Below are 19665 nucleotides of genomic sequence, written 5' to 3'. Positions count from 1 at the left end.
TAATCGTTTCGTATTTTGACCAAAATTTGGGCAAAGATATGACCCTTTATTGCCCGACTACGGTAGCCCACTTGTTGGAAAAATCTTGACCAGCTGTTAGGCAAAATACAATTACAAAATAATGCCCAATAGATGATTGGGTTGACTATTGGCACAACGTTGGGCAATGTGTTCGAAAATATTGCCCAACTTTTTCGCATTGTATAGGATATACGAGTTTCAGTCGCACGATTCTTGCGAGAGCGCTGCGTATAGCAGGAAAACGAGAAAGAATTACCTTACATTGCATTAAACCCCATGAAAGCAGTGTTTTCTACCTCCCCCCCCCCCCAACTGAGCAAAATATTGGTCGGCGCGATTTTCAAATTTCGGGGCCCCCCCCCCCTCTAGCAAAAAGCTAGATCCGCCCCTGAAAGGTTTTTACGTCGTCAGGCCATCTGCCTTTATATCCAAAAATTCTTTCCAAAGTACAACAAACAGTTCTTTCAAAATTGCATTACACATTTAATTCGTTTATGTACTCATTTGTCCATTCAAACTTCCCCTAAAAAGTAAACGAAAATACGGGAGAGCCCTCAAATGCATTATCATTTTACAAAAATGAGAAAATCCAAATTAAATTCCTGGAAGTTCATTTGAAAAGTATTTCAAGTAATTTTTCCAAAAATAAAGCTCTAAACAGTTTCATCAAACTGAAATAGATTACAAAGATCACAAAGGGAAATTAAAATAAAATGGAGTCCTTCTGATAACCACCCCCCCCCCCCCCTCATCGTCATTATAATCGACATTGGATCTCTGACGTTCAGTTGAGGGGCTTGCGGCAGAAGAAGGCTTGACCCCAATCGCATCGCATATCATTCCAGCGCTGTCGTTCGTCATCGTTGTTGCCATCATTGCGGACACAAACACAGTCCTCCCCATTCGAGTTATCGGGCTGTCCTGGGATCCAGTTATAGTATTCTAGAGGGGTGCCATCTGTCCATTCAAACTTAGATTCCTGATGGGTATCACGCAGACCGATCCAGTATGCCTGTTTGGAGAGATGGTTAACATTGAGTAAAGACTCGTTTAGATATGACATGGTCCTGGGAGGGGATACAGGGACGTGCAGCTCTAATCTCACTTTTCACACCAACCCCCTCCCCCTAAACAAGGGTCCCATTTTTTTTTACAAAAAAATGATATCACTAAACATGGGTCAGTTTTTTTCCAAATCTTTTTAAAATGGGCTTGAGCGGCACACTCCCGTCCAAACCAAATCTGAGTTTCCCACCACCGCAAAGAAAAACGGCCGCGATCTTTTGTTTTATATTTCATATTGTTTATTTACTTGTAAAAGAATAGTTAGCTGCTTGCCACAAATATACTTCAGTGAGCTCTGTATATTAAAATTGAACATCGATCTTGTCAAGCTTGTCACAGATTTTTCAGAGTTGTGACACCCCCCCCCCCTCCCCGCCCCACCCAACCCGATCCACCACCACCAGAGAAAATTGGATTCGCCACTTACGGAGTCCTTTTGAGTGGGATGATTAACGAGACCCTTCCATAGCTGGTAGATGGTGTTACCTTCCTCCTCGTTTCGGATGCTGGGCAGGAAACCTCCCAGTCGATTACAAACGCCCTCAGCGTCGTGAAACTTCATTTGATTGCCGAAGTATTGGTAGCAATATTCACCGATCTCCATCCAATACTGGGGACATTTCGTGCAGGCCTCGCCTTCAGAAAGCCAAATAAAGCCGATCAAGAGAATCACCATCAACGGGAACTTTTGTACCAGGGACGCCATTTCGGAAACGCTTCTTCTCTGCGAGGTTCACCTGTTTATGGGTTAATTGAAATATAATGGTACCGTCATCCTATTCTTTATTTCACTATTTTCTCTCTCACATTCACACCGCTTTACAAATATATTATTACCATGGTCACCGGATTCAGGCCTGCCCGCACATAATGTATGCACATTCTCCACTCCCTGGGGGAGCATTCTAGAAAGGCACCATTTTACTGACGCTCACAATGCTGAGCAAAATACATTAATTTTCGCATCATACCGGGTACTATTTTAACACGTGGGTGGCAAATGTAGATTAACGTCCTGCCGGACGTTACAATTAATGCCGGACCTTGGATTTGAACCCGTACCTTGTGATCCACTACATCACGACACCTCTACATACGATCCCGTAAAAGAGCTGATCAGAAGTATCATAGACAATCTTTAAAAAAACATCGTTGATAACATAACGATCTTAAAGAGAAGGTTGAGTTCTGGGAAGAGGTGAAAATAATTTGTGAGTGTTATCATTCTTATTATGCAAGTGTGGAAGAACATCAGATAAGACATGTTCCCTGAAAAACATGGCTCTTCAAATGCCTTCATATTCTAAATATGTCATGTAACATCGTAAAACTCCGGGGTTGGATTTTTACGCCACGTGTTCGTGTAGTCCCATATACATCTTTCTGTGTACAGTGTTTGTAACTTTACAAAGACTTGGCCAAATTTCTTATCATTTTGATGTTTCCAGAACCTTGCAATACACACAAATTCTTATATGCAAGATGATCAACATTTTCTGGTCGATTCCACACCGTTTCTTTCACAATGCAATCGCATGACCAGAACTCAACTTCGTCTTTAAAACATAACTTTTTGAAAATTAACCCCCTCCCCACAAAAAAAAAAAAAAAAATCAGCATTGATAAACCACTTTAATCTTATTTCTCTCTCATAGAACATGTGCCTCTTCGATGGAGATTTATCTATCTTTTATCAAAAATCTTATAAACAAATAGGATCTCATGAGAACGAACCTATTCCACCAGATTAGCGAATTTCAGTGTTGTCTGCTATACACGATATACAAACTCCCACCATTCTCAGTATTTAAACCAACCATCTGGTTCGGATACTTTCACACCACTGTTATTGATCGAACTTGCCCTACAAAGGAGACATAATCATGATGATGGCACAGGACAAGATCAAATTATTGGTAGATGCAGGGAATAAAACAGAATGACACATTGAACAAAATTACAGCATACAAATATTAAAAAACCGTAAAATCTGTAACTAAACTTACAAGAAATATTCAGACAGATGTCAACGCGTAGGACCTCAGCAAAATAATGACATTTCGAAAAAAAATCGACACTGACATTGATGCCCCGTGAGAAAGCGTTCTTCTTTATTCAGGTGACCCTATAAGATAAGATATCATGGTGTTTTTGCACTCGAAGCTTTGAACTTTCTTATCTACATATTTTCTATAAAGGCAAAGGCATACGGGAATATTTTTGCCACTGGGATTGACGCTCCTTGCCTGAATATCAACATCTTAGAAATGAAAGAATCTTTGTTATTGTTGATATGAAGAAGAGAGAAAAAAAAAATCGTCATCAAAAGACATTAAAGATGCACAAACATCACTACCTTACTACCAATCACAACCAGGCGCAAATAATGACATAGCATGTTGAGGACAAAAAACATAAAAAAAAGGAACATTTTGATAGGCTCAAACTTATAGCCAATCACGGCTCATTGTTTGCACACACCATAGCACAGCGTATTGATGACGTAACAACTATTTCAAAGATGCTTTTTGCTCTTCTCTCTCTCTCTCTCTCTCTCTCATGTCCCTTTTGGCTTCCAAGCAACTAATTCATTCCTATGTTGCCGAATTACATGTTCTTATATCCACTCTACCGATATAAAGAAGTCTCGGATTTTTTAAGGAGCTTTAGTTTTCTCGCGAAGAAGCGGGTGTTATGCTGCCTTTTGTGCAGGTAGGATGATAACCTGTGATAAGGGACAATATATTCAAAGCATATTTTCAGATAAATTTTACATTCACTGGCAATTTTGTCTCCTCTTCTATTCACTCGTAATTTTTATTTGGATGTCAGTGGCAAATTGAGAGTGTGTTAGAGAGAGAGAGAGAGAGAGAGAGAGAGAGACGAGACGTGACCGGGGGTGAATAAAACCGATAGAGAAAATGCAATGGACCATTATAGATGGAACAGAGAGAGAAAGAGAGAGAGAGAGAGAGGGGAGAGAGAGAGAGAGAGAGAGAGAGAGAGAGAGAGAGAGAGAGTGAGTGAGTGAGAGAGAGAGAGAGAGACGTGAACGAGGGGTGAATAAAAACCGATATAATATAGAAAATGCAACGGACCATTTTAGATGGGGAATAGGGAGAGAGAGAGAGAGATAGAGGGAGAGGGAGAGAGAGAGAGAGAGAATGAGAGAGAGAGAGAGAGAGAGAGAGAGAGAGAGAGAGAGAGAGAGGGCGCGCTCGTGTGGAAATACTGTATCCAGTAGAAATGGCACTATACAAATTTATATTATTATGTCTGCATTTTGTGGGACAAATGTTATATCCTCTGTTAAGGCCTAATATTCGACAGTCGTTATAAGATGACCTCTCTATATTTTTCAGATCCCCGTTCAAAGTAATTACGAAACATAATTATCTTGGCTCTGTAATATCGTTGATGAAGATTGGAAGGAAGAAGCAGAAGAGGCGGAGGCCCGGCCCGCCCCCCCCCCCACCACTCAGTGTTATTTAGGGTACGCATATGCGTGTTCCCTCCTTTTGAAAACACCCCCTAAGTCCGGTGTAAAGTCAATATTGTGTATGTACGAGCCGGACTCTGGTGCGTGAAAAGTATCCCTTTACCGGACATTTTGGTAACACGCATGCGGTCATTCCGAACCCGGAGTGGGGGGGGGGGGGGGGGCGGAGGAGAGGAAGAGCAAGTAAAGTAAGATGAGGAAGAGAAGAAGGGACAAGAGGAGGAGGAGGACCAAGCTCAGGAAAAAGTGGAAGGGAAGAAGGGAGACGACGTGGAGGAGGCGGAGGAGGAGGAGAAAGGAGATGAATAGGGGAGAGCAGAGAGGAGGGACCAATTTGGTTGTATATCAGGTTAGGACAAAACTCTTAAATATACGAGACGAAACGAGGGTCGGTATTCATATTTTTTGACACTCCTGACAAGTGCTCTTTCCATCTCTAATAACCGCCCCTTTTATTCTGACACCTTTTCTTTCCTAATAAATGCTCTTTTTCCTTCATATAAGTGCCTCTTCCCTTTTTCATGAAAGCCCCCTTTCACCTCCAATAAATGCCGCTATCAAAATCTGATCGGTGCCCCTTTTCTTTCAACAAATGCACATTTCCCTTTATTATTAGTGCCCCTTTTTCATTCTCATAAGTGCCTCTTTTCATATATGGTCAGTGCCCTTTTTCAGATGCGATAAGTGCCCCTTTTCACTTCTGATAATTATCCTTGTTAACACTGATACGTGCCCCTTTTCCTTTCTTATAAGGAACCTATCCCTCTTTTATAAATGCCCCTATCAAAATCTGATGGTTGACTCTTTTCCGTCGACAAATGCCTATTTTCCATTCTCATAAGTGCCCTTTTCATCCCTGGTGAGTGCCCCATTTTCACCTCTGATAATTATCCTTTGTACTTTGACTCATGCTCCTTTTATTTTCTAATAAGTGTCGTTTCCCTTCGATAAGTGTCCCCTTTTCCTCTCGTCATTAAACATGCCCCTAATTTCAAGCGACTAAGAGCAATATCTCCCAAAGCTCGCTCGCTACGCTCGCTCACATTTATAGATGTTATAATTATGTTACTTATCAAAGGTCTTTTCAGTCTGCTGTCATGAGAATGTGCTTATTTATAAACCGATGAGGAATGGATTTTTCCTCTTTATAAGATGTAGTTTTCGCACTGCGACCTCACAAATCTTTTTTTTTTCTTCCTCGCTCGCTTTGTTTGCTCGCAAATGATTTTTTCGACCATCACACCCAACTGCAAGGTATGATGCTTAAGCAATATTTCATATGATGTATAAAGAGAAACAAATATTGCAATTGTATATTTTCGCTTCGATATTTCCCTTTGTAGGTGTCCCTTTTCCCCCAAGAAATTGCCCTTTTTTGTTGGTGCCTCCCCCCCCCCCCCCCCACTTTGGATGTCGCTCTGCCGCCTCTGACAGTGGCAACATTTTTCTCGTATGCCTACGGACATTTAATACGTAGATGAGAAAGTCCATGCTTCGAGCGCAAAAACACCATGATATCTTATCTTATAGCGTCACCTAAATAAAGAATAACGTTTTCTCACGGGGCGTGAATGTCAGTGTCGAATGTTGTTCGACACGTCATTATTTTGCTGAGGTCCTACGCGTTGACATCTGTCTGAATATTTCTTGTAAGTTTAGTTACAGATTTTATGTTTTTTTAATGTTTTTATGACGTATTCTTGTTCAATGTGTAGTTCTTTTGTAATCCCTACATCTACCAATAATTTGGTGTTGTCCTGGGTTTTGTGCAAGTTCGATCAATAAAGTGATGTTAAAAAATATCAAGATGACAGCCGAACCGGTGGATTGGTTTATATAGATATTGAATTTTTTTTTTTTTTCATAGGTTTTTATTCGTTTCTCTCAAAGAAAAATTGTACATTTATAACATTGGATACAAAATAACAAAATAATTTAACATAGGTCTTTATAAATTTACCAATGATCTTTTACATTTACATACAAAAGTTACACCTCTTCATTTTCCTTTGGAGACAAAAAAAAAAATTATATATATAAAAAAGGGAAAAAGCTACAAAACACCTACTACCCCCCCCCCCCACCCCACACAACATTTAAACACATAACATGTACAACAGTATACAAAACACACGCTAACATAGAACGAGCAACAAAAAAAAAAAAAAAAAAAAAAAAAAGAGAGAAGAGAGGAGGGTCAGGAAGTTGTATATTGAGAGAAAGAAAAAAAAACTGAAAACATTTATTCTAAACTTTCCAAAGCTTCCCATTTCCTTAAATGAATTGAAAGTGTGTCTCTTTCCATTGAAAGTTTTTTCTCTTCATTTCTATTTTCCAACAATCTATATTCTATTTCTTTTGCTTTTGGAGGGTTTCCCTTCTCTCTACTGTGGAAAATCATATATTTAATCAAAATTAAAATGTGGTTCAATAATTGCTCTGTTTTAAAAGTAGTGTCATCTATTCCTATATGAATTTCTTTCCAGGATAATTTCTTTAAAATTGGTAAATTAAGTCTATCTCCACATTTCCCCCAGACTTCCTTTATTGTATTACATTCAAAGAATACATGTTGATAAGTTTCTTCAAAATTTTTGCAAAATGAGCACAAACCATTTTCATGGAACCTGAATCTATGTAAATGATGATTTGTATATAAAATATTATGCAATAATTTGAACTGAAATTCTCGCAGTTTACTACTTAAGGTACACATCCTTGGTTGAACATATATCTTTTCTACTTCTTTTCTTGGAATATTGTAAAGTGTCATTAAATTTCCGCCTGCCGAGTTTGTTTCTACATTCTTTTTAATTTGACTCTTATATACCATTTTTGCAGTTAAATCTTCAAATGTAAACACTTTCTTTGAAAAAATAAATTCTAAACTAAAGCCAGTGTGAATTGCTTTTCTTAAAGGTTGAACATTCTGTTTCCATTCATAAGGGGCTACGTTATAAATTTGTTTTACTTTATCAATTTCCACTCTGCTCAAACCTAACATTATAAAATGAGCTTCAGGTTTCAATTCTCCATTTTCTTCACAAATATGATGATTTCGATATATATTTTTCAAAAACAAAGTTTCCTCAAATAAGGTTTGACCTTCTAGTTGAATAAAATTATTATTATACGATATTTCATTCCCTTTGTATCTCTCTTCTGTTTTAACATATTCTTTCATATCTATCCATGCTTTCAGAAGATTCTGATAAAAGGAAGGTAACATAAGTTTCACTGTATCTCTCCAATAATTGCAATAAAATATTAAATTACCTCCTATCGGTCTCATTAAATATTTAAAGTATTGTTTCCACTTGATATCATGAGTTCCTGTTACAAGCCTTTTTATCCACATTATTCTTTGTGCTTTTACAAACAACCTAAAATTCATCATTTTGAGCCCACCCTGCTGATAGTCTAACATCATTGTACTTCTTTTAATTTTATCTTTACCTCTCCACAAAAAATCAAAACATATTACTTCCATTTCTTTGTATACCCACTCTGGAACTGGCATTAGTGATGTTACATATGTCAATTTAGAGTATCCATATACTTTCATCAATTGAATTTTACCCATTAAAGTTAGGTCACGCTGTTTCCACCACGTCAGTAGTTTTTTAATTTTGCTCAATATTTCCTTATAATTCATTTTTTCCTTGACATCTACATGAACTGAAAAATAAACACCTAATATTTTAACAGCATCTACAAGTTTCCCAAACGGAAATGTGTTATTAGACACCTGTGGGCCCAGGGGCAGAATATATGTCTTATCCTTGTTTAACTTTAATCCTGATATTTTATAAAAACCTTCTAAAACGTGTTCTATTTCCTTAACTGAACTCATATCTTTGATGAAGAGTGTTATATCATCAGCATATAATACTTGCTTTATTTCTGTATTTCCAAAACAAATTCCTTTTACCAATTGATTATTTCTAATCGTATGAGCTAAAATTTCAATGCATAAAATGAACAGGTATGGAGATAATGGGTCTCCTTGTCTAATTCCTCTTTCAACTTTAAAATAACCTGTTGATGCGTTTCCATTCATAACACAACTTTCAGTATTAGTATAAAGTATATTCACCCATTTACAAAACAATGGTCCAAATCCAAATGAATTTAAGACTTTGTATAGAAAACAATGAGAAACAGAGTCGAATGCCTTTTCAAAATCTAAGGCCATCAAAAAAGCATTTTCCTTATAAAAAGAAGTATGAAAAATCATGTCATCTATTATTCTTATGGCTTCTCCAATGTTTCTATTCTTAACATAGCCAAGTTGATCAGAAGATACAATATCAGGTAAAATTTCTTGCAATCTCTTTGAAAGTATCTTTGTTAAAATTTTATAATCCACATTTAAAAGAGAAATCGGTCTGTAATTCTTAATAAAGTCTGAATCTTTATCTTTTTTATGTATCAAGGTGATAACTGCTTGTCTCTGAGAGGCCGATAGTTCTCCATGATTAAAGGCTTCATTAAAAGATGCAAGGATTAGATCTCCAATTACCGGCCAAAATTTAAGATAAAACTCTACACTCAAGCCATCATTTCCTGGTGATTTATTTACTTTCATATTTTTTAATATTTCTACACATTCCCTTTCTACTATCTTTTCTTCACCTAAACCCCTTAAGGTCTCGTTCAATTTTGGCATGTTACTAGGGAAAAATTCTAAACCTCCATCTAGTACAACTTCTATTTTTTTATACAACTGACTGTAAAACTGTTTTATTCCCTCGACAATTTCTTTTTCCTTAGTAACAATCTTTCCGTTTACGTTTAATTTCTGTATTACACTTTTCTTTCTATTTGCTTCCATGAGCTGTTTAAAGAATGCTGTATTCTTCTCTCCACATTCATACCAAGAGGCCCTTGATCGTATTTTTAAACCTTCATTAATATAGTCATAAAATACTCTTAGTTGTTGTTTCTTAATTTTCAGTTGTTCAAGGATATCTTTATAATGTACATTATTGATTGATAGTAGCTTCTCTTCCAAGTCTTCAATTTCTTTTTCTAGCTTTTCTATTTTTTCCTTCCTTTCCCTTGCCTTTTTCTTTGAAAATTTAGTTGTAAACCTGCGTATTTCCATTTTGATATAGTCCCATAATACTCTCTTGTCTTTTATCTCAGATAACATTTTGTTCTTTAAAGTCTGTATTTCTTCCTTCATCTTTGAAACATAGTCTCTATCATTTACCAAGCTATTATTGAACTTCCAATAACCCCTTTTACCCTGAAATTGTCCAGACGTTCTATCATGCAGAACCAAATTAACAGCTGAATGGTCGGGTGCTAAGGAGGGAATAATGTCACATTTGGATGTTATCTGTTCTAAATTCTCTGATATAATGAAATAATCCAAACGGCTTTGCATAAATGGATTCCCTTGTCTATAAGTATATTGTTTTTTATCTTTATTTTTATTTCTCCATACATCTCTTAATTTAAATTCATCCATGAATTCTTCTAATTTGCTACTGAATTTTGATTGCTTCTTTGTAACTTGTCCAAAATAATCTAAGTTCTTGTCTCTAATAACATTAAAATCACCTCCAAGAACTACTGGGTTCCCTTCTGGATTGTTTCTATACAACAACTCCCTTAAATCCATTAAACATTTTATTTGCTCCCCTTCGTTATTTCCAGTAGGAAAATAAACATTTCCTAGCAACATCTTCTGACCTTGTATATTACATCTAATCAATAATATCTTCCATTTATGTCTGCACAAGTGTCACTAATTTCAATGTCTAACTTACTATTTATTAATACCAAAACTCCTCTACTGTGGCTTGTACCATGACTAAAGATACAATTCCCGCCCCACTCCAATTGCCATTTCTTTTCGATATCAGGTGTACTGTATGTTTCTTGTAAGTATATTATATCTATAGACTTTGTCCTAAACCAATTAAACATTTTTTCTCGTTTGCTTCTATCTCTAATTCCCCTCACGTTTAGTGTGAGATAGTTACATGAAAACAAGTTCCCTTTATTATCCATCTTTTTGTTGTTGAAATAAACCCTTATCTATATATGAGCTGGGACCCTCTATAAATTCCGACCTTGCAGATAAAGGGATCATCTCTTGGCAAATTAATATTTTTAATGACACAACTTCACGACCCTCTTCCCTACCAGAAAGGAAACTAAGAAAGAAAAAGAATATGTATAAATACATGAGACTACCACAAATATTCGAGAACCCACATTTGAAAAAAAGAAACATAAGATGACAACATGAAACAGACAAATAACAGAGTTCGCGTGGCGAATCATACATAATGATTAACCAGACTGCCTTTGCAAACGTTGCATGACAGTCCCCTCCCCCCCCTCTCCCCTCTCCCCTAATTTAGCTTTCCTACTTATTTGTCATACAGCCTGCAATTGAAAATTATGCACTGTCTGACCTTTGTTTTTTACATTTCCTTGTTAAAAAAAAATTAAAACTAATATCTTCCTACAAATCTACTACATCATGGTCTTTTTCCATGTAAAGGTTAATCAAAAAAAAAAAAAAAAAAAAAAAAAAAGAAGGATAAACCACCCTCTGTGCTATCTCCTTCTCAATTCAAAACTTTCCTATCCTGCCTTCATTGTATAACACTTACAATTCAAAGACTATGCCATATCTCCCCTTCTTTCTACCTTCAACAGTTCTCAAAACAAATACCTTACTACAGCTCGACTGCATTGTAACTCATTAACATTTGGATTAAGGTAGTGTTCTGAAACTCCTGCAAGTAAAATTGCATTGAGAAACTACTTCTCTTTTAACATTTGCAGCAACACAGCAAAAAAAAAAAAAAAAAAAAAAAAAAGAAAATGGTGGGAGTTTGTATATCGTGTATCGCAGACAACACCGATATTTGCTTTTAAAGAAATTGGATTCTTCCTCAAGAGATCCTATTTGTTTATAAGCTTTTTAATGCAAGAGGTCTTAGATGAATCTCAATCGAAAAGCCACATGTTCTGTGAGAGACAAATAAGTTTAACAGTGTTTGTCAATGATGCTTTTTTTTGGGGGGGGGGGGCATTTTAAAGAAAGTTATGTTTTAGACCGTTATGTTATCAACGATGTTTTTTTTATATAAAACTGGCTATTATCCTTTTGATCAGTTTTTTCCGAGAGGTATAATGAGACTACGATGAAATGTCGTTCAAAATTTGATATTAGATCAGATGTAGTTTCATTACAAAAATTTATGCTAATGACCCCCACCTCCACTAATATAAAGACCAAAGAGCTATGCTGCAGGTTTATGTATACAGAAGTTTTGATCGGTCTGTTGTCGGTCTGTTGTCGGTCTTTGTCGGTGTAGTATTTAGCATGGAGAGAAAAGATGAGATAGGGAGGGGGTTAGAGAGAGAGAGAGAGAGAGAGAGAGAGAAAACGAGAGAGAATGAGAGGTTAAGGCAAAATATGAGGGAGAAAAATAGTTAAAGTAAGGAATAGGATGACCATTATAATATCAATCAACCCACAAACAGGTGAACCTCGCAGAGAAGAATCGTTTCCAAAATGGCGTCCCTGATACAGAAGATACCTCTGATGGTGCTTCTCCTGACCGGCTTCGTTTGGCTTTCTGAAGGTCAGTTCTGCACGAAATGTCCCGATTATTGGATGAAGGTCGGTGAATATTGCTACCAATACTTCGGCAATAAAAGGACATGTCACGACGCTGAGAACATTTGTAATCGAATTGGAGGAGACCTGCCAAGCATCCGAAACGAGGCGGAAGGTAACACCATCTACCAGCTATGGAAGGGTCTCGTTAATCATCCCACTCAAAAGGAATCTGTAAGTACAACGTGCTTCAGTGGTGGACCCAATATTCTCTGGTGTTGGATGGGGTTGGTGTTGGGGAAGGGGGGGGGGGGGGAGTGTCACAACTGTGAACAAATCTGTGACACACAATCAATTTTGATATACACAGGACATATTGTGTTGTAAGTAGTTACCACTCCTTTACAAGTAAAACATTATTATAAAAAACATCGCGGCTTTACTCATTAAACTACACCATCTCTCCTAAACAGGCATACTGGATCGGTCTGCGTGATACCAACCAGGAAAACAAGTTTGAATGGACAGATGGCACCCCTCTACAATACATTAACTGGCAGCCTGGACAGCCCGACAACGGGTATGGCGTCGAGGACTGTGTTGAAATCTGGAATGCTGGCACCAATGACTACGAACGACAGCGCTGGAATGATAGGGATTGCAATCACGTTCGAGCCTTCTTTTGCCGCAAGCTGCTCAACTGAACGTCAGAGATCCAATGTCGATTATGACGAAGGGGGGGGGGGTAATAGAAGGACAACCTTTTGTTTTAGTTTCCCTTTTTAATCTTATCTGCTAGTTCAGGCGCAAGCTAGTCAGTTTTAGGTAAAATTGTTGACGGGAACCATATGAATTTTGAATTATTTTGATCGTCAGCTCTACATTAGACCTATGGTCTCTATAAAATTAAAAAAATGCTGCATTTGATCTCTACACGTGCTACACGCGCCTGACTCGAAATACTTTCATTTATCCATAATTTCCATCTGATCACAACTTTTAGTTTTTGTTCTCTAAAAAAAGATACCCTACAGAAACAAACATAGAACATTTTTGGATAATTTCGGCTAACGCGCCCCGCCGCAAAATCCGACGTTTCAGTAAAACCTTTCATTTTTTATTTGAAGCACTTCTCTACTTTATCAAATTAAAGTTGCCCTTTTTGAGGTTTACATCGAAACACTCGATTCAGTTTTGATTAGCATTTGAAAGCAAAACATATTTCAGGCTTTCAGCTGGCTTTCAGCTGGCCATTAACCAGACAAGTCTTTAGTATATAACCTAACTTAAAATTATCATCATACATTAGTGCTTTATTCATTGTTTTTATCTGCTTATTGTACCGTATTGATAAAGCCTATACCAGGGACTTTAGCAAAATCAAATCAAATATTTAGAAGACTAACAATGATATCATCATATGCATTAAATTATTTCTGTGTTTTCTGTATCGTACTTAGTACGTAAAGATGAGAATGTGATGCAGAGGATAGAATATTAAACATAGTACTGAAGATTTTGAAAAAAGAAGAAAGAAAGAGAGAGAGGGGGAGAGAGAGAAAGAGAGAGAGCATAACTGTGAGTGGTATCTGAAAAATAAAGAGCGGTTATAATTATGTTAAGGATTGTCGATTACTAGGCCTACACAACGACATTAACTTTTGTCTCACAAAATAATATTCATTCATATTGTGCCCTTGCTACTGGATACAGCGTTTCCTTAAAACAAAATTATTAAAAAACACGCACACACACTAGCTCTCTCTCTCTACCTCTCTGTCTTTGTCTGTCTATGTCTGTATTTCTCTTTGCCTCTTCTCTCTATTCTAATAACATTTCATCTATCGGTTTTATTCTCCCCTCTTCCACCCCCCCTCTCTCTCTCTCTCTCCCTCTGTCTCTCTCTGTCTTTGTCTCTCTCTTTCTTTCTCTCTCTCTCTCTCTCTCTCTCTCTCTCTCTCTCTCTCTTCCCCCTCTCTCTCTCTACACTCTCTCAATTTGCCACCAACAGCCAAAATAAAAGTGAATAGGAGAGGAGACATAATTTGACAGTGAAGGTGAAATTCATCTCAAAATATGCTTTGAATGTGGTATATAGAGCCTTCCCCCATCCCAGGTTATCATCCTACCTGCACATAAGGCAGCACACCAACCGCTTCCTCGCGAGAAAACTTAAGTTTCTAAGAATATCCGAGACATGTTTATATCGGTAGAGTGGATATAAGAACATGTAATTCGGCAGCATAGGAATGAATTAGTTGCTTGGAAGCCAACAGGAACATGTGAGAGAGAAGAGCAAAAAGCGTCTTTGAAGTAGTTGTTACGTCATCAATACGTTTTGCGCTATGATGACGTGTGTGCAAATATCGAGCCGTGATTGGCTACAAGTTTGAGCCTCTGAAAATGTTCCTTTTTTACTTTGGTTTTGTCCTCAACATGCTATGTTATTATTTTCTCCTGGTGTGATTGGCGGTCAGGTAGTGTGCGCGTGATGTTGTTTCTTCATATAAACCATAACAATTTTCCTTTTATTTCTGAGATGTTGATATTCAGACAAGAAGCGTCAATTCCAGTGGCAAAAATATTTTCGCATGCCTTTGCCTTTATGGATAGTATGTAGATAAGAAAGTTCAAAGCTTCGAGCGCAAAAACACCATGATATCTTATCTTATAAGGTCACCTGAATAAAGAAGAACGTTTTCTCACTGGGCGTGAATGTCAGTGTCGAATGTTGTTCGAAACGTCATTATTTTGCTGAGATCTATACGCGTCGACATGTGTATGAATATTTCTTGTAAGTTTAGTTACAGATTTGTTTTTTGTTTTTTAATGTTTTTACGCTGTATTCTTGTTCAATGTGTCGTTTTTTTGTATTCCCTGCATCTACCAATACTTAGGTGTTGTCCTGAGTTTTGTGCAAGTTCGATCACTAAAGTGATGTTAAAAAATATCAATCTGACAGCCGAACCGATGGATTGGTTTAGATATTGAAAATGGTGGGAGTTTGTACATGTATATCGTGTATCGCAGACAACACCGATATTTGCTTTAACAAAAATTGGATTCTTCCCCAAGAGATCCTATTTGTTTATAAGCTTTTTAATGCAAGAGGTCTTAGATGAATCTCAATCGAAAAGCCACATGTTATGTGAGAGACAAATAAGTTTAACAGTATTAATTGTCAATGATGCTTTTTTTTTGGGGGGGGGGGGAGGGGGGGGGGGGGCTGTTACACCCACAAATGTAATAGCGCCCACAAATGTAATAACACTTTACCCACAAATGTAATAACACCCACAAATGTAATGACACTTTACCCACAAATGTAATAATTTCACCCACAAATGTAATAACCACTTTACCCACAAATGTAATAATTTCGAATCACCCACAAATGTAATAATGACTTTACCCACAATGTAATAAATTTTGAAGTGATATTTTGTCGAATTTGTTCAAAACTAAAACCCATGGGTATAGCGCACAGTCTTTACTCCAGACCAGGTTATTTCAAAAAAATAAAAAATCTTCAAATCTAAGACCCCATAATCCTTTTCCTGTGGAATAACATGAGAATCGAGCGTAGTCTTTCCTCCAGACACGGTTATTCAAAAGTAAAAAAAAGAAAGAAAAAAAACTTTTAAAATAAGACCCCACCATCTTCCGAACTAAGACCCGGTAATAAAGCATGGGTTTAGAGCGTAGTCTTTACTTCAGACTCGGTTATTTAAACAAAAATGAAAAATCTTCAAACTAAGACCTCACCATCTCATTCCTGTGGAATAACATGGGTATAGAGCGTAGTCTTTCCTCCAGACCTGGTTATTTCAAAAGAAATAGAAATTTAAACAAATCTTCGAAATTAAGACCCACCATCTTATTCCTCTTTTTTTCATTTAAAAATAAATTAAATTATTACATATGTGGATACAACACGTCACAAATAAATGATTGGTCGGCGGTCACACGAACTGACGAATCAGTAAAAGTTCCGTATATATAACACACAGAGGAGGGACCGATTCGATGGTTCGTTGACCGTCGACGATTTTTTGATCATGTAAATATTCTAACGCCCACAAATATCCTGGAATTCAATGTTCGTAGAAAAAAAAGTAATCGAATGAGTGACCTTAAATGTATTAAAACATCGGTTCCCGACCAAGCGAAAATTGAGAAGTTTTGATCGGTCTGTTGTCGATCTGTTGTAGGTCTTGGCGGTGCGACTATAGTATTAGCATGAAGAGAAAAGATGAGATAGGGAGGGGATAGATAGAGAGAGAGGGAGAGAGAGAGAGAGAGAGAGAGAGAGAGAGGGAGGGAGGGAGGAAGGGAGAGAGAGAGAGAGAGAGATAGAGAGAGAGAGAGAGAAGAGCACAAAACGTCTTTGAAGAAGTTTACGTCATCAATAAGTTTTGCGCTATGATGACGTATGTGCAAGTATCGAGCTGTGATTGGCTACAAGTTTGAGCCTATGAAAATGCTCCTTTTTTCTATTGTTTTGCCCTTAACATATTTTGTTATTATTTGCGCCTGCTGTGATTGGCGGTCAGGTAGAGTGCACGTGATGTTGTTTCTTCATATAAACCGTAACAAATTTTCTTTTATTTCTGAGATGTTGATATTCAGGCGAGAAGCGTCAATCCCAGCGGCAAAAATGTTCTCGTATGTCTATGAACATTACGTAGATAAGAAAGTCCATGCTTTGTGCGCAAAAGTACCATGATATCTTATCTTATAGCGTCATCTGAATAAAGAAGAACGTTTTCTCACGGGGCGTGAATGTCATTGTCGAATGTTGTTCAAAACGTCATTATTTTGCTGAGGTCCTACGCGTCGACATCTGTCTGAATATTTCTTGTAAGTTAAGTTACAGATTCTATGTTTTTGATGTTTTTTATGCTGTATTCTTGTTCAATGTGTCGTTTTTTGTATTCCCTGCATCTACCAATACTTAGGTGTTGTCCTGGGCTTTGTGCACGTTCGATCACTAAAGTGATGTTTAAAAGTATCGAGATGACAGCCGAGGGGTATTTGAGAGTACGATGAAATGTCGTTCAAAATTTAATAGTAGATCAGATGTAGTTTCATTACAAAATGCTGTGCTAATGACCCCCACCAATATACAAACCAAAGAGCTATGCTGCAGGTTTATATTGGCTATCGGTGTTGATGCGGGAAACGGACAGGATGGAATCTGGTTGCTTTCAGGGTCGGTGCGGGATCGTTGGTTGTTGAGCCTGCATCGCTAAACGACTTGCGAAATTTGAGAAGTTTTGATCGGTCCGTTGTCGACCTGTTGTAGGTCTTGACGGTGTGATTGTAGTATGAGTACGGAGGGAAAAGATGAGATAGGTAGGGAGATAGATAGCGAGAGAGAAAGAGAGAGAGAGAGAGAGAGAGAGAGAGAGAGAGGGGGAGAGAGAAAGAGAGAGAGGGAGAGAGAATGAGAGGTTAAGGCAAAATATGAGGGAGAAAAATAGTGAAAGTAAGGAATAGGATGACCATTATATATCAATTAACCCATTAACAGGTGAACCTCGCAGAGAAGAAGCGTTTCCAAAATGGCGTCCATGATACAGAAGATACCTCTGATGGTGCTTCTCCTGACCGGCTTCATTTGGCTTTCTGAAGGCGAGGCCTGCACGAAATGCACGAAATGTTGTCCCCAGTATTGGATGAGGGTCGGTGAATATTGCTACCAATACTTCGGCAATAAAATGAAATTTCATGATGCTGAAAACATTTGTAATCGATTCGGAGGAAACCTGCCAAGCATCCGAAACGAGGAGGAAAGTAACACCATCTACCAGCTATGGAAAGGATTCGTTGATGATTCCACTATAGTTTTCTCCGTAAGTATACAACATGATACGTACAGTGCATCCATGCACAATGGCGTATCCAATATTCTCTGGTGGTGGATCGGGTTGAGGGGGGGGGGGGGGGGGGGGGGGGGGGGGGTGAGTGTCACAACTCTGAAAAGTCGGTGACAAGCAAGGGGAAGAAAAAATCAATGCAATTTTAATATACAGAGCTCAGTGAAGTATATACACTGGACATATTGTTGCAAGTAGTTACCATTCCTTTATATTACAAGTAAAACATCAGAACACAAATCGCGGCCGTTTTTCTTTGCAGTGGTTCACCACTTCACCGCATCATATAAGAACGAGTCGTACTCAATGTTTACCATATCTCCTGACAGGCATACTGGATCGGTCTCCGTGATACCATCCAGGTAAACAAGTATGAATGGACAGATGGCACCCCTGTACACTACTATAACTGGTATCCTGCAGAGCCCAACAGCTCTGACGAAGACTGTGTTGAAGTCGTAAATGCTGGCTACAATGATGACGAACGACAGCAATGGAATGATGCCCTATGCGATCAAGTTCGAAGCTTCTTCTGCCGCAAGCCCCTCAACTGAACGTCAGAGATCCAACGTCGATTATAATGAAGGGGGGGGGGGGGGGGGGTAGAAGGGCAAACTTTTGTTTTAGGTTCCTTTGTAATCTTATCTGCTATTTCAGGCGAAAGCTAGTCAGTTTAAGGTAAAATTGTTGACGGGAACTATATGAATTTTGAATTATTTTGATCGTCAGCTCTACATTAGACCTATGGTCTCTATAAAATAAAAAAAAAATGCTGCATTTGATCTCTACACGTGCTACACGCGCCTGACTCGAAATACTTTCATTTATCCATAATTTCCATCTGATCACAACTTTTAGTTTTTGTTCTCTAAAAAAAGATACCCTACAGAAAGAAACATAGAACATTTTTGGATAATTTCGGCTAACGCGCCCCGCCGCAAAATCCGACGTTTCAGTAAAACCTTTCATTTTTTATTTGAAGCACTTCTCTACTTTATCAAATTAAAGTTGCCCTTTTTGAGGTTTACATCGAAACACTCGATTTCAGTTCTGATTAGCATTTGAAAGCAAAACATATTTCAGGCTTTCAGCTGGCTTTCAGCTGGCCATTAACCAGACAAGTTGAATTTAGTATATAACCTAACTTAAAATTATCATCATACATTAGTGCTTTATTCATTGTTTTTATCTGCTTATTGTACCGTATTGATAAAGCCTATACCAGGGACTTTAGCAAAATCAAATCAAATATTTAGAAGACTAACAATGATATCATCATATGCATTAAATTATTTCTGTGTTTTCTGTATCGTACTTAGTACGTAAAGATGAGAATGTGATGCAGAGGATAGAATATTAAACATAGTACTGAAGATTTTGAAAAAAGAAGAAAGAAAGAGAGAGAGGGAGAGAGAGAGAGAGAGAGAGAGAGAGAGAGAGAGAGCATAAGTGTGAGTGGTATCTGAAAAATAAAGAGCAGTCATAATTATTTTAAGGATTGTTGATTACTAGGCTTACACAACGACATTAACTTTTGTCTCACAAAATAATATTCATTCACATTGTGCCCTTGCTACTGGATACAGCGTTTCCTTAAAACAAAATTATTAAAA

At 37.6% G+C, this 19665-nt stretch overlaps 3 protein-coding genes across 4 annotated transcripts; 2 read left to right on the top strand and 1 right to left on the bottom strand.

Moving 5' to 3' along the window:
* Positions 1-394: 394 nt before the first annotated feature.
* LOC588256 (alpha-N-acetylgalactosamine-specific lectin) lies at positions 395-3150 on the bottom strand. Its single transcript, XM_030998633.1, has 3 exons — positions 3093-3150; positions 1514-1823; positions 395-1033 (listed from the first exon to the last, which is right to left on the bottom strand). Exons 2-3 carry the CDS (start codon positions 1790-1792, stop codon positions 806-808), a joined length of 507 nt encoding a protein of 168 aa, XP_030854493.1. The 5' UTR covers positions 1793-1823; positions 3093-3150; the 3' UTR covers positions 395-805.
* A 3027-nt stretch (positions 3151-6177) lies between these two features.
* Positions 6178-12877, top strand: LOC100889454 (alpha-N-acetylgalactosamine-specific lectin). The gene is made up of 3 exons (XM_030998589.1): positions 6178-6234; positions 12098-12407; positions 12647-12877. The coding sequence occupies exons 2-3, from the start codon at positions 12129-12131 to the stop codon at positions 12875-12877; spliced, it is 510 nt and encodes a 169-aa protein (XP_030854449.1). The 5' UTR covers positions 6178-6234; positions 12098-12128.
* A 1981-nt stretch (positions 12878-14858) lies between these two features.
* LOC115929476 (alpha-N-acetylgalactosamine-specific lectin-like) lies at positions 14859-19336 on the top strand. 2 transcript variants are annotated; one of them, XM_030998472.1, is made up of 3 exons: positions 14859-14967; positions 17707-18028; positions 18382-19336. In XM_030998472.1, exons 2-3 carry the CDS (start codon positions 17738-17740, stop codon positions 18604-18606), a joined length of 516 nt encoding a protein of 171 aa, XP_030854332.1. In that variant the 5' UTR covers positions 14859-14967; positions 17707-17737; the 3' UTR covers positions 18607-19336. The 2 variants fall into 2 exon arrangements, with proteins under 2 accessions (XP_030854332.1, XP_030854325.1); XM_030998465.1 differs by lacking the exon at positions 14859-14967 and adding an exon at positions 16930-17033.
* The last annotated feature ends 329 nt before the right edge of the window (positions 19337-19665 follow it).

The sequence above is a fragment of the Strongylocentrotus purpuratus genome, unplaced genomic scaffold (assembly GCF_000002235.5).
Source record: "Strongylocentrotus purpuratus isolate Spur 01 unplaced genomic scaffold, Spur_5.0 spur5_contig_860, whole genome shotgun sequence".
Taxonomy (NCBI): domain Eukaryota; kingdom Metazoa; phylum Echinodermata; class Echinoidea; order Camarodonta; family Strongylocentrotidae; genus Strongylocentrotus; species Strongylocentrotus purpuratus.
Note: the sequence above shows the minus strand (reverse complement) of the source record. Positions and strands in the feature narration are given on the sequence as shown.

What these genes read in the sequence shown, in the direction of transcription:
- LOC115929476 (XM_030998472.1), top strand. Translation starts at nt 17,738, where the DNA reads ATGGCGTCCATGATACAGAAGATACCTCTGATGGTGCTTCTCCTGACC. An exon ending in ATTCCACTATAGTTTTCTCC is followed by an intron (nt 18,029 to 18,381) that starts GTAAGTATACAA and finishes ATCTCCTGACAG; the next exon opens with GCATACTGGATCGGTCTCCG.
- LOC588256 (XM_030998633.1), bottom strand. Translation starts at nt 1,792, where the DNA reads ATGGCGTCCCTGGTACAAAAGTTCCCGTTGATGGTGATTCTCTTGATC. An exon ending in ATCCCACTCAAAAGGACTCC is followed by an intron (nt 1,034 to 1,513) that starts GTAAGTGGCGAA and finishes CTCTCCAAACAG; the next exon opens with GCATACTGGATCGGTCTGCG.
- LOC100889454 (XM_030998589.1), top strand. Translation starts at nt 12,129, where the DNA reads ATGGCGTCCCTGATACAGAAGATACCTCTGATGGTGCTTCTCCTGACC. An exon ending in ATCCCACTCAAAAGGAATCT is followed by an intron (nt 12,408 to 12,646) that starts GTAAGTACAACG and finishes TCTCCTAAACAG; the next exon opens with GCATACTGGATCGGTCTGCG.